The sequence below is a fragment of the Oncorhynchus kisutch genome, linkage group LG16 (genome assembly GCF_002021735.2).
Source record: "Oncorhynchus kisutch isolate 150728-3 linkage group LG16, Okis_V2, whole genome shotgun sequence".
Classification (NCBI taxonomy): Eukaryota; Metazoa; Chordata; class Actinopteri; order Salmoniformes; family Salmonidae; genus Oncorhynchus; species Oncorhynchus kisutch.
In genome coordinates, this window is record NC_034189.2 from 8,794,220 (window position 1) to 8,811,719 (window position 17,500).

The following is a 17,500-nucleotide window of genomic DNA, read 5'->3' on the forward strand; positions in this document are numbered from 1 at the left end:
ACAGGGGGTACCGGTACAGAGTCAATGTGGAGTCTATATACAGGGTTATTACGTTACAGAGTCAATGTGGAGGCTATATACAGGGGTACCGGTACAGAGTCAATGTGGAGGCTATATACAGGGGGTACCGGTACAGAGAGTCAATGTGGAGGCTATATACAGGGGTAACGGGTACAGAGTCATGTGGAGGCTATATACAGGGTATTACGGTACAGAGTCAATGTGAGGCTATATACAGGGGTATTCGGTACAGAGTCAATGTGGAGGCTATATACAGGGGGTACCGGTACAGAGTCAATGTGGAGCTATATACAGGGTATTACGTACAGAGTCAATGTGGAGGCTATATACAGGGGGTACTGGTACAGAGTCAATGTGGAGGCTATATACAGGGGTACCGGTACAGAGTCAATGTGGAGCTATATACAGGGGGTACCGGTACAGAGTCAATGTGGAGGCTATATACAGGGGGTACCGGTACAGAGTCAATGTGGAGGCTATATACAGGGGTACGGTACAGAGTCAATGTGGAGGCTATATACAGGGGTACCGGTACAGAGTCAATGTGGAGGCTATATACAGGGGTACCGGTACAGAGTCAATGTGGAGGCTATATACAGGGTTACTGGTACAGAGTCAATGTGGAGGCTATATACAGGGGTTACCGGTACAGAAAAATACAAGAGTCATGTGGAGGCTATATACAGGGGTACCGGTACAGAGTCAATGTGGAGGCTATATACAGGGGGTACCGGTACAGAGTCAATGTGGAGGCTATATACAGGGGGTACCGGTACAGAGTCAATGTGGAGGCTATATACAGGGTTACGGTACAGAGTCAATGTGGAGGCTATATACAGGGTATTACGGTACAGAGTCAATGTGGAGGCTATATACAGGGGTATTAGGTACAGAGTCAATGTGGGGCTATATACAGGGGTACCGGTACGAGTCAATGTGGAGGCTATATCAGGGGGTACGGTACAGAGTCAATGTGGAGGCTATATACAGGGGGTACCGGTACGAGTCAATGTGGAGGCTATATACAGGGGGTACACGTACAGAGTCAATGTGGAGGCTATATACAGGGGTACTGGTACAGAGTCAATGTGGAGACTATATACAGGGGTACCGTACAGAGTCAATGTGGAGGCTATATACAGGGGGTACCGGTACAGAGTCAATGTGGAGGCTATATACAGGGGGTACCGGTACAGAGTCAATGTGGAGGCTATATACAGGGTGTAACCGGTACAGAGTCAATGTGGAGGCTATATACAGGGGGTACCGGTACAGAGTCAATGTGGAGGCTATATACAGGGGTACCGTACAGAGTCAATGTGGAGCTATATACACAGGGTATTACGGTACAGAGTCAATGTGGAGGCTATATACAGGGGGTACCGGTACAGAGTCAATGTGGAGGCTATACACAGGGTATTACGGTACAGAGTCAATGTGGAGGCTATATACAGGGGGTACCGTACAGAGTCAATGTGGAGGCTATATACAGGGGGTACGGTACAGAGTCAATGTGGAGGCTATATACAGGGGTACCGGTACAGAGTCAATGTGGAGGCTATATACAGGGGGTACCGGTACAGAGTCAATGTGGAGGCTATATACAGGGGGTACCGGTACAGAGTCAATGTGGAGGCTATATACAGGGGGTACCGGTACAGAGTCAATTGGAGGCTATATACAGGGTATTACGGTACAGAGTCAATGTGGAGGCTATATACAGGGGTACCGGTACAGAGTCAATGTGGAGGCTATATACAGGGTATTACGGTACAGAGTCAATGTGGAGGCTATATACAGGGGGTACCGGTACAGAGTCAATGTGGAGGCTATATACAGGGGGTACCGGTACAGAGTCAATGTGAGGCTATATACAGGGGTACGGTACAGAGTCAATGTGGAGGCTATATACAGGGGTACCGGTACAGAGTCAATGTGGAGGCTATATACAGGGTATTACGGTACAGAGTCAATGTGGAGGCTATATACAGGGGGGGGGTACCGGTACAGAGTCAATGTGGAGGCTATATACAGGGTACCGGTACAGAGTCAATGTGGAGGCTATATACAGGGTATTACGGTACAGAGTCAATGTGGAGGCTATATACAGGGGTACCGGTACAGAGTCAATGTGGAGGCTATATACAGGGGGTACCGGTACAGAGTCAATGTGGAGGCTATATACAGGGGTACCGGTACAGAGTCAATGTGGAGGCTATATACAGGGGGTACCGGTACAGAGTCAATGTGGAGGCTATATACAGGGTATTACGGTACAGAGTCAATGTGGAGGCTATATACAGGGGTACCGGTACAGAGTCAATGTGGAGGCTATATACAGGGGTACCGTACAGAGTCAATGTGGAGGCTATATACAGGGGGTACCGGTACAGAGTCAATGTGGAGGCTATATACAGGGGGTACCGGTACAGAGTCAATGTGGAGGCTATATACAGGGGTATTACGGTACAGAGTCAATGTGGAGGCTATATACAGGGGGTTACGGTACAGAGTCAATGTGGAGGCTATATACAGGGGGGTACCGGTACAGAGTCAATGTGGAGGCTATATACAGGGGTATACGGTACAGAGTCAATGTGGAGGCTATATACAGGGGGTACCGGTACAGAGTCAATGTGGAGGCTATATACAGGGGGTACGGTACAGAGTCAATGTGGAGGCTATATACAGGGGGTACCGGTACAGAGTCAATGTGGAGGCTATATACAGGGGGTACCGGTACAGAGTCAATGTGGAGGCTATATACAGGGGGTACCGGTACAGAGTCAATGTGGAGGCTATATACAGGGGGTACCGGTACAGAGTCAATGTGGAGGCTATATACAGGGGGTACGGTACAGAGTCAATGTGGAGGCTATACAGGGGGTACCGGTACAGAGTCAATGTGGAGGCTATATACAGGGGGTACCGGTACAGAGTCAATGTGGAGGCTATATACAGGGTATTACGGTACAGAGTCAATGTGGAGGCTATATACAGGGGGTACCGGTACAGAGTCAATGTGGAGGCTATATACAGGGGTACCGGTACAGAGTCAATGTGGAGGCTATATACAGGGGGTACGGTACAGAGTCAATGTGGAGGCTATATACAGGTGGTACCGGTACAGAGTCAATGTGGAGGCTATATACAGGGGTACCGGTACAGAGTCAATGTGGAGGCTATATACAGGGGGTACCGTACAGAGTCAATGTGGAGGCTATATACAGGGGTACCGGTACAGAGTCAATGTGGAGGCTATATACAGGGGTCCGGTACAGAGTCAATGTGGAGGCTATATACAGGGGTACCGGTACAGAGTCAATGTGGAGGCTATATACAGGGGTACCGGTACAGAGTCAATGTGGAGGCTATATACAGGGGTACCGGTACAGAGTCAATGTGGAGGCTATATACAGGGGTACCGGTACAGAGTCAATGTGGAGGCTATATACAGGGGTACCGGTACAGAGTCAATGTGGAGCTATATACAGGGGGTACCGGTACAGAGTCAATGTGGAGGCTATATACAGGTATTACGGTACAGAGTCAATGTGGAGGCTATATACAGGGGGTACGGTACAGAGTCAATGTGGAGGCTATATACAGGGTATTAGGTACAGAGTCAATGTGGAGGCTATATACAGGGGTACCGTACAGAGTCAATGTGGAGGCTATATACAGGGTATTACGGTACAGAGTCAATGTGGAGGCTATATACAGGGGGTACGGTACAGAGTCAATGTGGAGGCTATATACAGGGTATTACGGTACAGAGTCAATGTGGAGGCTATATACAGGGGGTACTGGTACAGAGTCAATGTGGAGGCTATATACAGGGGTACCGTACAGAGTCAATGTGGAGGCTATATACAGGGGTACCGGTACAGAGTCAATGTGGAGGCTATATACAGGGGTACTGTACAGAGTCAATGTGGAGGCTATATACAGGGTGTTACTGTACAGAGTCAATGTGGAGGCTATATACAGGGGGTACTGGTACAGAGTCAATGTGGAGGCTATATACAGGGGGTACCGGTACAGAGTCAATGTGGAGGCTATATACAAGGGTATTACCGGTACAGAGTCAATGTGGAGGCTATATACAGGGGGTACCGGTACAGAGTCAATGTGGAGGCTATATACAGGGTACCGGTACAGAGTCAATGTGGAGGCTATATACAGGGGGTACGGTACAGAGTCAATGTGGAGGCTATATACAGGTGGTACCGGTACAGAGTCAATGTGGAGGCTATATACAGAGGGTGCCGGTACAGAGTCAATGTGGAGGCTAAATACAGGGGGTACCGGTACAGAGTCAATGTGGAGGCTATATACACAGAGGGTGCCGGTACAGAGTCAATGTGGAGGCTATATACAGGGGGTACCGGTACAGAGTCAATGTGGAGGCTATATACAGGAGTACCGGTACAGAGTCAATGTGGAGGCTATATACAGGGGTACTGGTACAGAGTCAATGTGGAGGCTATATACAGGGGTACCGGTACAGAGTCAATGTGGAGGCTATATACAGGGTACTACGGTACAGAGTCAATGTGGAGGCTATATACAGGGGGTACCGGTACAGAGTCAATGTGGAGGCTATATACAGGGGGTACCGGTACAGAGTCAATGTGGAGGCTATATACAGGGTGTACCGGTACAGAGTCAATGTGGAGGCTATATACAGGGTATTACGGTACAGAGTCAATGTGGAGGCTATATACAGGGTATTACGGTACAGAGTCAATGTGGAGGCTATATACAGGGGTACCGGTACAGAGTCAATGTGGAGGCTATATACAGGGGGTTACGGTACAGAGTCAATGTGGAGGCTATATACAGGGGGTACCGGTACAGAGTCAATGTGGAGGCTATATACAGGGTATTACGGTACAGAGTCAATGTGGAGGCTATATACAGGGGGGTACTGTACAGAGTCAATGTTGGAGGCTATATACAGGGGGTACCGGTACAGAGTCAATGTGGAGGCTATATACAGGGGGTACCGGTACAGAGTCAATGTGGAGGCTATATACAGGGGGTACCGGTACAGAGTCAATGTGGAGGCTATATACAGGGGTACCGGTACAGAGTCATGTGGAGGCTATATACAGGGGGTACCGGTACAGAGTCAATGTGGAGGCTATATACAGGGGGTACCGTACAGAGTCAATGTGGAGGCTATATACAGGGGGTACCGGTACAGAGTCAATGTGGAGGCTATATACAGGGGTACCGGTACAGAGTCAATGTGGAGGCTATATACAGGGGTACGGTACAGAGTCAATGTGGAGGCTATATACAGGGGGTACCGGTACAGAGTCAATGTGGAGGCTATATACAGGGGTACCGGTACAGAGTCAATGTGGAGGCTATATACAGGGGTACCGGTACAGAGTCAATGTGGAGGCTATATACAGGGTACCGTACAGAGTCAATGTGGAGGCTATATACAGGGTATAGTACGGTACAGAGTCAATGTGGAGGCTATATACAGGTTTACGGTACAGAGTCAATGTGGAGGCTATATACAGGGTATTAGGGTACAGAGTCAATGTGGAGGCTATATACAGGGGGTACCGGTACAGAGTCAATGTGGAGGCTATATACAGGGTATTACGGTACAGAGTCAATGTGGAGGCTATATACAGGGGGTACCGGTACAGAGTCAATGTGGAGGCTATATACAGGGTATACGGTACAGAGTCAATGTGGAGGCTATATACAGGGGTACCGGTACAGAGTCAATGTGGAGGCTATATACAGGTGGTACCGTACAGAGTCAATGTGGAGGCTATATACAGGGGTACCGTACAGAGTCAATGTGGAGGCTATATACAGGGGTACCGGTACAGAGTCAATGTGGAGGCTATATACAGGGTTACGGTACAGAGTCAATGTGGAGGCTATATACAGGGGGTACCGGTACAGAGTCAATGTGGAGGCTATATACAGGGGTACCGGTACAGAGTCAATGTGGAGGCTATATACAGGGGTTACGGTACAGAGTCAATGTGGAGGCTATATACAGGGGGTACCGGTACAGAGTCAATGTGGAGGCTATATACAGGGTATTACCGGTACAGAGTCAATGTGGAGGCTATATACAGGGGGTACCGGTACAGAGTCAATGTGGAGGCTATATACAGGGGTACCGGTACAGAGTCAATGTGGAGGCTATATACAGGGTACCGTACAGAGTCAATGTGGAGGCTATATACAGGGGGTACCGGTACAGAGTCAATGTGGAGGCTATATACAGGGGGTACCGGTACAGAGTCAATGTGGAGGCTATATACAGGGGGTACCGGTACAGAGTCAATGTGGAGGCTATATACAGGGGTACCGGTACAGAGTCAATGTGGAGGCTATATACAGGGGTACCGGTACAGAGTCAATGTGGAGGCTATATACAGGGGTACCGGTACAGAGTCAATGTGGAGGCTATATACAGGGGTACCGGTACAGAGTCAATGTGGAGGCTATATACAGGGGGTACCGGTACAGAGTCAATGTGGAGGCTATATACAGGGGGTACCGGTACAGAGTCAATGTGGAGGCTATATACAGGGTATTACGGTACAGAGTCAATGTGGAGGCTATATACAGGGTATTACGGTACAGAGTCAATGTGGAGGCTATATACAGGGTATTAGGTACAGAGTCAATGTGGAGGCTATATACAGGGGGTACCGGTACAGAGTCAATGTGGAGGCTATATACAGGGTATTACGGTACAGAGTCAATGTGGAGGCTATATACAGGGGGTACCGGTACAGAGTCAATGTGAGCTATATACAGGTGGTACCGGTACAGAGTCAATGTGGAGGCTATATACAGGGGTACCAGTACAGAGTCAATGTGGAGGCTATATACAGGGGTACCGGTACAGAGTCAATGTGGAGGCTATATACAGGGGTACCGGTACAGAGTCAATGTGGAGGCTATATACAGGGGTACCGGTACAGAGTCAATGTGGAGGCTATATACAGGGGTACCGGTACAGAGTCAATGTGGAGGCTATATACAGGGGTTACGTACAGAGTCAATGTGGAGGCTATATACAGGGGGTACCGGTACAGAGTCAATGTGGAGGCTATATACAGGGTATTACGGTACAGAGTCAATGTGGAGGCTATATACAGGGGGTACCGGTACAGAGTCAATGTGGAGGCTATATACAGGGTATACGGTACAGAGTCAATGTGGAGGCTATATACAGGGGTACTGGTACAGAGTCAATGTGGAGGCTATATACAGGGTACCAGTACAGAGTCAATGTGGAGGCTATATACAGGGGGTACGGTACAGAGTCAATGTGGAGGCTATATACAGGGGGTACCGGTACAGAGTCAATGTGGAGGCTATATACAGGGTTACGGTACAGAGTCAATGTGGAGGCTATATACAGGGGGTACCGGTACAGAGTCAATGTGGAGGCTATATACAGGGGTTACGGTACAGAGTCAATGTGGAGGCTATATACAGGGGTACCGGTACAGAGTCAATGTGGAGGCTATATACAGGGGTACCGGTACAGAGTCAATGTGGAGGCTATATACAGGGGTACGGTACAGAGTCAATGTGGAGGCTATATACAGGGGGTACCGGTACAGAGTCAATGTGGAGGCTATATACAGGGTATTACGGTACAGAGTCAATGTGGAGGCTATATACAGGGGGTACCGTACAGAGTCAATGTGGAGGCTATATACAGGTGGTACCGGTACAGAGTCAATGTGGAGGCTATATACAGGGTATTACGGTACAGAGTCAATGTGGAGGCTATATACAGGGGGTAACCGGTACAGAGTGCAATGTGGAGACCTATATACAGGGGGTAACCGCCGTACAGATTCAATGTGAGGCTATATACTGGGGTACTGGTACAGAGTCAATGTGGAGGCTATATACAGGGGGCTACCGGTACAGAGGCAGTGATGGAGGCTATATACAGGGTATTACGGTACAGAGTCAATGTGGAGGCTATATACAGGGGGGTACCGGTTACAGAGTCATGTGGAGGCTATATACAGGGGTACCGGTACAGAGTCAATGTGGAGGCTATATCAGGGGGTACCGGTACAGAGTCAATGTGGAGGCTTTATACAGGGGGTACCGGTACAGAGTCCAATGTGGAGGCTATATACAGGGTATTACGGTACAGAGTCAATGTGGAGGCTATATACAGGGTATTAGGGTACAGAGTCAATGTGGAGGCTATATACAGGGGGTACCGGTACAGAGTCAATGTGGAGACTATATACAGGGTATTACGGTACAGAGTCAATGTGGAGGCTATATACAGGGGGTACCGGTACGGAGTCAATGTGGAGACTATATACAGGGTATTACGGTACAGAGTCAATGTGGAGGCTATATACAGGGGGTACTGGTACAGAGTCAATGCAGAGACTATATACAGGTGGTACCAGTACAGAGTCAATGTGGAGGCTATATACAGGGGGTACCAGTACAGAGTCAATGTGGAGGCTATATACAGGGGGGTACCGGTACAGAGTCAATGTGGAGTCTATATACAGGGTATTACGGTACAGAGTCAATGTGGAGGCTATATACAGGGGGGTACCGGGGGTACTGGTACAGAGTCAATGTGGAGGCTATATACAGGGGGTACCGGTACAGAGTCAATGTGGAGGCTATATACAGGGTATTACGGTTCAGAGTCAATATGGAGGCTATATACAGGGGGTACTGGTACAGAGTCAATGTGGGAGCTATATACAGGGGGTACCGGTACAGAGTCAATGTGGGAGCTATATACAGGGGGTACTGGTACAGAGTCAACGTGCAGGCTATATACAGGGTATTACGGTACAGAGTCAATGTGGAGGCTATATACAGGGGGTACCGGTACAGAGTCAATGTGGAGACTATATACAGGGTATTACGGTACAGAGTCAATGTGGAGGCTATATACAGGGGGTACTGGTACAGAGTCAATGCGGAGACTATATACAGGTGGTACCAGTACAGAGTCAATGTGGAGGCTATATACAGGGTATTACGGTACAGAGTCAATGTGGAGGCTATATACAGGGGGTACCGGTACAGAGTCAATGTGGAGACTATATACAGGGGGTACCGGTACAGAGTCAATGTGGAGGCTATATACAGGGGGTACTGGTACAGAGTCAATGTGGAGGCTATATACAGGGGGTACCGGTACAGAGTTAATGTGGAGGCTATATACAGGGTATTACGGTACAGAGTCAATGTGGAGGCTATATACAGGGGGTACCGGTACAGAGTCAATGTGGAGGCTATATACAGGGGTACCGGTACAGAGTCAATGTGGAGGCTTTATACAGGGGGTACCGGTACAGAGTCAATGTGGAGGCTATATACAGGGTATTACGGTACAGAGTCAATGTGGAGGCTATATACAGGGTATTAGGGTACAGAGTCAATGTGGAGGCTATATACAGGGGGTACCGGTACAGAGTCAATGTGGAGACTATATACAGGGTATTACGGTACAGAGTCAATGTGGAGGCTATATACAGGGGGTACCGGTACGGAGTCAATGTGGAGACTATATACAGGGTATTACGGTACAGAGTCAATGTGGAGGCTATATACAGGGGGTACTGGTACAGAGTCAATGCGGAGACTATATACAGGTGGTACCAGTACAGAGTCAATGTGGAGGCTATATACAGGGGGTACCAGTACAGAGTCAATGTGGAGGCTATATACAGGGGGTACCGGTACAGAGTCAATGTGGAGTCTATATACAGGGTATTACGGTACAGAGTCAATGTGGAGGCTATATACAGGGGGTACTGGTACAGAGTCAATGTGGAGGCTATATACAGGGGGTACCGGTACAGAGTCAATGTGGAGGCTATATACAGGGTATTACGGTACAGAGTCAATGTGGAGGCTATATACAGGGGGTACCGGTACAGAGTCAATGTGGAGGCTATATACAGGGGTACCGGTACAGAGTCAATGTGGAGTCTATATACAGGGGGTACCGGTACAGAGTCAATGTGGAGACTATATACAGGGTATTACGTTACAGAGTCAATGTGGAGACTATATACAGGGTATTTCGGTACAGAGTCAATGTGGAGGCTATATACAGGGGGTACCGGTACGGAGTCAATGTGGAGACTATATACAGGGTATTACGGTACAGAGTCAATGTGGAGGCTATATACAGGGGGTACTGGTACAGAGTCAATGCGGAGACTATATACAGGTGGTACCAGTACAGAGTCAATGTGGAGGCTATATACAGGGGTACCGGTACAGAGTCAATGTGGAGGCTATATACAGGGGGGTACCGGTACAGAGTCAATGTGGAGGCTGTATACAGGGGGTACCGGTACAGAGTCAATGTGGAGGCTATATACAGGGGGTACCGGTACAGAGTCAATGTGGAGGCTATATACAGGAGTACCGGTACTGAGTCAATGTGGAGGCTATATACAGGGGTACTGGTACAGAGTCAATGTGGAGGCTATATACAGGGGTACCGGTACAGAGTCAATGTGGAGGCTATATACAGGGGTACCGGTACAGAGTCAATGTGGAGGCTATATACAGGGGGTACCGGTACAGAGTCAATGTGGAGGCTCTATACAGGGGGTACCGGTACAGAGTCAATGTGGAGGCTATATACAGGGTATTACGGTACAGAGTCAATGTGGAGGCTATATACAGGGGTACTGGTACAGGGTATTACGGTACAGAATCAATGTGGAGGCTATATACAGGGTATTAGGGTACAGAGTCAATGTGGAGGCTATATACAGGGGGTACCGGTACAGAGTCAATGTGGAGACTATATACGGGGTATTACGGTACAGAGTCAATGTGGAGGCTATATACAGGGGGTACCGGTACGGAGTCAATGTGGAGACTATATACAGGGTATTACGGTACAGAGTCAATGTGGAGGCTATATACAGGGGGTACTGGTACAGAGTCAATGCAGAGACTATATACAGGTGGTACCAGTACAGAGTCAATGTGGAGGCTATATACAGGGGGTACCAGTACAGAGTCAATGTGGAGGCTATATACAGGGGGTACCGGTACAGAGTCAATGTGGAGTCTATATACAGGGTATTACGGTACAGAGTCAATGTGGAGGCTATATACAGGGGGTACCGGGGGTACTGGTACAGAGTCAATGTGGAGGCTATATACAGGGGGTACCGGTACAGAGTCAATGTGGAGGCTATATACAGGGTATTACGGTTCAGAGTCAATATGGAGGCTATATACAGGGGGTACTGGTACAGAGTCAATGTGGGAGCTATATACAGGGGGTACCGGTACAGAGTCAATGTGGGAGCTATATACAGGGGGTACTGGTACAGAGTCAACGTGCAGGCTATATACAGGGTATTACGGTACAGAGTCAATGTGGAGGCTATATACAGGGGGTACCGGTACAGAGTCAATGTGGAGACTATATACAGGGTATTACGGTACAGAGTCAATGTGGAGGCTATATACAGGGGGTACTGGTACAGAGTCAATGCGGAGACTATATACAGGTGGTACCAGTACAGAGTCAATGTGGAGGCTATATACAGGGTATTACGGTACAGAGTCAATGTGGAGGCTATATACAGGGGGTACCGGTACAGAGTCAATGTGGAGACTATATACAGGGGGTACCGGTACAGAGTCAATGTGGAGGCTATATACAGGGGGTACCGGTACAGAGTCAATGTGGAGACTATATACAGGGTATTACGGTACAGAGTCAATGTGGAGGCTATATACAGGGGGTACTGGTACAGAGTCAATGCGGAGACTATATACAGGTGGTACCAGTACAGAGTCAATGTGGAGGCTATATACAGGGTATTACGGTACAGAGTCAATGTGGAGGCTATATACAGGGGGTACCGGTACAGAGTCAATGTGGAGACTATATACAGGGGGTACCGGTACAGAGTCAATGTGGAGGCTATATACAGGGGGTACTGGTACAGAGTCAATGTGGAAGCTATATACAGGGGGTACTGGTACAGAGTCAATGTGGAAGCTATATACAGGGGGTACTGGTACAGAGTCAATGTGGAGGCTATATACAGGGGGTACTGGTACAGAGTCAATATGGAGGCTATATACAGGGGGTACTGGTACAGAGTCAATGTGGGAGCTATATACAGGGGGTACCGGTACAGAGTCAATGTGGGAGCTATATACAGGGGGTACTGGTACAGAGTCAATGTGGAGGCTATATACAGGGGGTACTGGTACAGAGTCAATGTGGAGACTATATACAGGGGGTACTGGTACAGAGTCAATGTGGGGGCTATAGACGGGGGGTACCGGTACAGAGTCAATGTGGAGGCTATATACAGGGTATTACGGTACAGAGTCAATGTGGAGGCTATATACAGGGGGTACTGGTACAGAGTCAATGCGGAGACTATATACAGGTGGTACCAGTACAGAGTCAATGTGGAGGCTATATACAGGGTATTACGGTACAGAGTCAATGTGGAGGCTATATACAGGGGGTACCGGTACAGAGTCAATGTGGAGACTATATACAGGGGGTACCGGTACAGAGTCAATGTGGAGGCTATATACAGGGGGTACTGGTACAGAGTCAATGTGGAAGCTATATACAGGGGGTACTGGTACAGAGTCAATGTGGAAGCTATATACAGGGGGTACTGGTACAGAGTCAATGTGGAGGCTATATACAGGGGGTACTGGTACAGAGTCAATATGGAGGCTATATACAGGGGGTACTGGTACAGAGTCAATGTGGGAGCTATATACAGGGGGTACCGGTACAGAGTCAATGTGGAGGCTATATACAGGGGGAACCGGTACAGAGTCAATGTGGGGGCTATAGACAGGGGGTACCGGTACAGAGTCAATGTGGGGGCTATATACAGGGTGTACCGGTACAGAGTCAATGTGGGGGCTATATACAGGGGGACCCGGTACAGAGTCAATGTGGGAGCTATATACAGGTGGTACCGGTACAGAGTCAATGTGTGGGGGCACCGGTGTCGAGGTAATTATGTACATGTAGGTAGAGTTATTAAAGTGACTATGCATAGATAATAACAGAGAGTAGCAGCAGCGTAGAAGGGGGGTGGGGGGGGCAATGCAAATAGTCTGGGTAGCCATTTGATTAGATGTTCAGTCTTATGGCTTGGGGATAGAAGCTGTTTAGAAGTCTCATGGACCTAGACTTGGCGCTCCGGTACCGATTGCCGTGCTGTAGCAGAGAGAACAGTCAATGACTTTGGTGGCTGGAGTCTTTGGCGATATTTAGGGCCTTCCTCTGACGCCGCCTGGTATAGAGGTCCTGAATGACAGGAAGCTTGGCCCCGGTGATGTACTGGGCCATACGCACTACCCTCTGTAGTGCCTTGCGGTCGGAGGCCGAGCAGTTGCCATACCAGGTGGTGATGCAACCCGTCAGGATGCTCTCGATGGTGCAGCTGTATAACATTTTGAGGATCTGAGGACCCATGCCAAATCTTTTCAGTCCCCTGAGGGGGAATAGGTTTTGTCGTGCCCTCTTCACAACTGTCTTGGTGTGTTTGGGACCATGTTAGTTTGTTGGCGATGTGGACACCGAGGAACTTGAAGCTCTCAACCTGCTCCACTACACCCCCGTTGATGAGAAAGTGGGCGTGCTCGGTCCTCCTCAATCTATTATCCTAATGGTGAATCACCTATACTATGACATCTGTTGTTTTCTTGGGATCTTTGAACGTGTGTGTGTGTGTGTGTGTGTGTGTGTGTGTGTGTGTAGGTTACCACTACATCAGCCTGAAGAACGAGATGAATCAACCTCTGATGCTGCCCTCCCTCCTGGTCTACACCGAGGCTCAAGACTACGTCCCTAATGAACACCAGGGTAAGAAAATACACTACCCATAACCCTCTAGGACTAAACTACCCATAACCCTCTAGGACTAAACTACCCATAACCCTTTAGGACTAACCTACCCATAACCCTCTAGGACTAAACTACCCATAACCCTCTAGGACTAAACTACCCATAACCCTTTAGGACTAACCTACCCATAACCCTCTAGGACTAAACTACCCATAACCCTCTAGGACTAAACTACCCATAACCCCCTAGGACTAAACTACCCATAACCCTCTAGGACTAAACTACCCATAACCCTCTAGGACCAAACTACCCATAACCCTCTAGGACTAACCTACCCATAACCCTCTAGGACTAAACTACCCATAACCCTTTAGGACTAAACTACCCATAACCCTCTAGGACTAAACTACCCATAACCCTTTAGGACTAAACTACCCATAACCCTCTAGGACTAACCTACCCATAACCCTTTAGGACTAACCTACCCATAACCCTCTAGGACTAAACTACCCATAACCCTTTAGGACTAAACTACCCATAACCTCTAGGACTAAACTACCCATAACCCTTTAGGACTAAACTACCCATAACCTCTAGGACTAAACTACCCATAACCCTTTAGGACTGACCTAACCCATAACCTTTTAATACTAAACTACCCATAACCCTTTAGGACTAAAATACCCACAGTACCCACTCTACCCATAACCTCCTGGGACCACACTATCCATAACCTCCTGAGACCGCACTATCCATAACCTCCTGGGACCGCACTACCCATAACCTCCTGGGACCGCACTACCCATAACCTCCTGCGATCGCACTACCCATAACCTCCTGGGACCGCACTACCCATGACCTCCTGGGACCGCACTACCCATGACCTCCTGGGACCGCACTACCCATGACCTCCTGGGACCGCACTACCCATGACCTCCTGGGACCGCACTACCCATGACCTCCTGGGACCGCACTACCCATGACCTCCCGGGACCGCACTACCCATGACCTCCTGGGACCGCACTACCCATGACCTCCTGGGACCGCACTACCCATGACCTCCTGGGACCGCACTACCCATAACCTCCTGGGACCGCACTACCCATAACCTCCTGGGACGGCACTACCCATAATCCCCGGGGACCACACTACCCATAATCCCCAGGGACCACACTACCCATAATCCCCTGGGACTACACTACCCATAATCCTCTGGGACCACGCTACCCATAATCCCCTGGGACCACGCTACCCATAATCCCCTTGGATTAACACCAAGGATGTATTCATTACGACGATTTGGTTGCAAAAAAATATTTTCTGTTACGGAACATTTTGGAACGGAAAGAGTTTCTGTTGGAAAAGTTCAGGTTGGTCCCTCCGTTGTCATTCGGGTTGGTAATGAAACGGTGATCAGTTAGCGGTTTCCGTTGGAAAATGTCATGAAACGGTGATCAGTTAGCGGTTTCCGTTGGAAAATGTAATGAATACGCCCCAGTTATGGAAAATACTACATTTTTACTGGGAGAACTCGTTCACGTTAGCTGAACTCTGACATCACCTACTAAGGAAATTACTTTGATGACGTAATTTCCTGCACTTAAATGCAACTACAAATGTGTGTGTGTGTACCAGGCACATTGCTCCTTGTGTGTTACAGAGTATGCAGAAGCATTGACCAACCATATGAAATGTGTGTTACAGAGTATGCAGAAGCATTGACCAACCATATGAAATGTGTATTATAGAGTATGCAGAAGCATTGACCAACCATATGAAATGTGTATTATAGAGTATGCAGAAGCATTGACCAACCATATGAAATGTGTATTATAGAGTATGCAGAAGCATTGACCAACCATATGAAATGTGTGTTACAGAGTATGCAGAAGCATTGACCAACCATATGAAATGTGTATTATAGAGTATGCAGAAGCATTGACCAACCATATGAAATGTGTATTATAGAGTATGCAGAAGCATTGACCAACCATATGAAATGTGTGTTACAGAGTATGCAGAAGCATTGACCAACCATATGAAATGTGTATTATAGAGTATGCAGAAGCATTGACCAACCATATGAAATGTGTGTTACAGAGTATGCAGAAGCATTGACCAACCATATGAAATGTGTGTTACAGAGTATGCAGAAGCATTGACAAACCCCATGAAACATTACAGTCTCCTGGTCCAGAGAGACAGACAGCTGGCGTCTCTAATGGAGGACAACAGTGAGGTGAGGACACAGACGCTCACACACTGACAGCTAGCTGCTTTCATGAAGGCCAGCAGTAAGAGGAGGAGACTGATGAAATCTGTCCATTCACAACCATTACTATGAACTATGAACACCAGCCCCCGCTACCTAAGTTACAAGTTTAAAGAGGTCACCCAGATTTCCAAAAGTACAGGTTTGGTTTCCTTATCAAGTAAGCAGTCTAGGAATAAGGCTAGACCACCATCCATTATAATGCTTAGGTTATGTTGCCCTGGTTAACCGTGTGTGTGTGTGTGTGTGTGTGTGTAGAGTGTTTTTGAGCAGCCAAAGGAGGGAGGGCCGGATTTGGAAGGTGACGCCCCTCTTGTGAAGATCTCCTCCCCCCTCCATCCCGTCCCCGCCCCCATCGATGACATCGTTGACCTCACCAGCTCACCTGGTCCAGGTAAGGCTACGTTGTTACAGAGGAGGCTGGTGGGAGGAGGCGTTACGATGGACGGATAGGTATCAACCCCATCAGACGGATACCGTTCCATTGATTCCAGTCCAGCTATTACGATGAGCACTTTCTGCTAGGTCTCCGCCCACCTAGGTCTCCGCACACCTAGGTCTCCGCCCACCTAGGTCTCCGTTCCACCAGCCACTTCAATTCAATGCCGTCTCTTCAGACATTATTTCCCCTCACAATTATTTCCCCTTTCCCCTTACCGTGCTGTGTGATATACATACTAGTTACCGTGCTGTGTGATATACATACTAGTTACCGTGCTGTGTGATATACATACTAGTTACCGTGCTGTGTGATATACATACTAGTTACCATGCTGTGTGATATACATACTAGTTACCGTGCTGTGTGATATACATACTAGTTACCGTGCTGTGTGATATACATACTAGTTACCGTGCTGTGTGATATACATACTAGTTACCGTGCTGTGTGATATACATACTAGTTACCGTGCTGTGTGATATACATACTAGTTACCGTGCTGTGTGATATACATACTAGTTACCGTGCTGTGTGATATACATACTAGTTACCGTGCTGTGTGATATACATACTAGTTACCGTGCTGTGTGATATACATACTAGTTACCGTGCTGTGTGATATACATACTAGTTACCGTGCTGTGTGATATACATACTAGTTACCGTGCTGTGTGATATACATACTAGTTACCGTGCTGTGTGATATACATACTAGTTACCGTGCTATGTGATATACATACTAGTTACCGTGCTGTGTGATATACATACCAGTTACCGTGCTGTGTGATATACATACTAGTCATGTTACCGTGCTGTGTGATATACATACTAGTCATGTTACCGTGCTGTGTGATATACATACCAGTCATGTTACCTGCTGTGTGATATACATACTAGTTACCGT

General features: G+C 47.9%; 1 protein-coding gene across 1 annotated transcript in view; it reads left to right on the forward strand.

Annotated features, from left to right (window-relative positions):
* Positions 1-17,500, forward strand: part of LOC109886387 (1-phosphatidylinositol 4,5-bisphosphate phosphodiesterase beta-3) — a gene marked incomplete in the record, with an annotated part of 118,388 nt that overhangs the window by 92,530 nt on the left and 8,358 nt on the right. Inside the window, 3 exon segments of the mRNA XM_031793069.1 lie at positions 13,726-13,900; positions 16,027-16,121; positions 16,413-16,548. Coding sequence (XP_031648929.1) covers positions 13,726-13,900; positions 16,027-16,121; positions 16,413-16,548 — 406 coding nt within the window.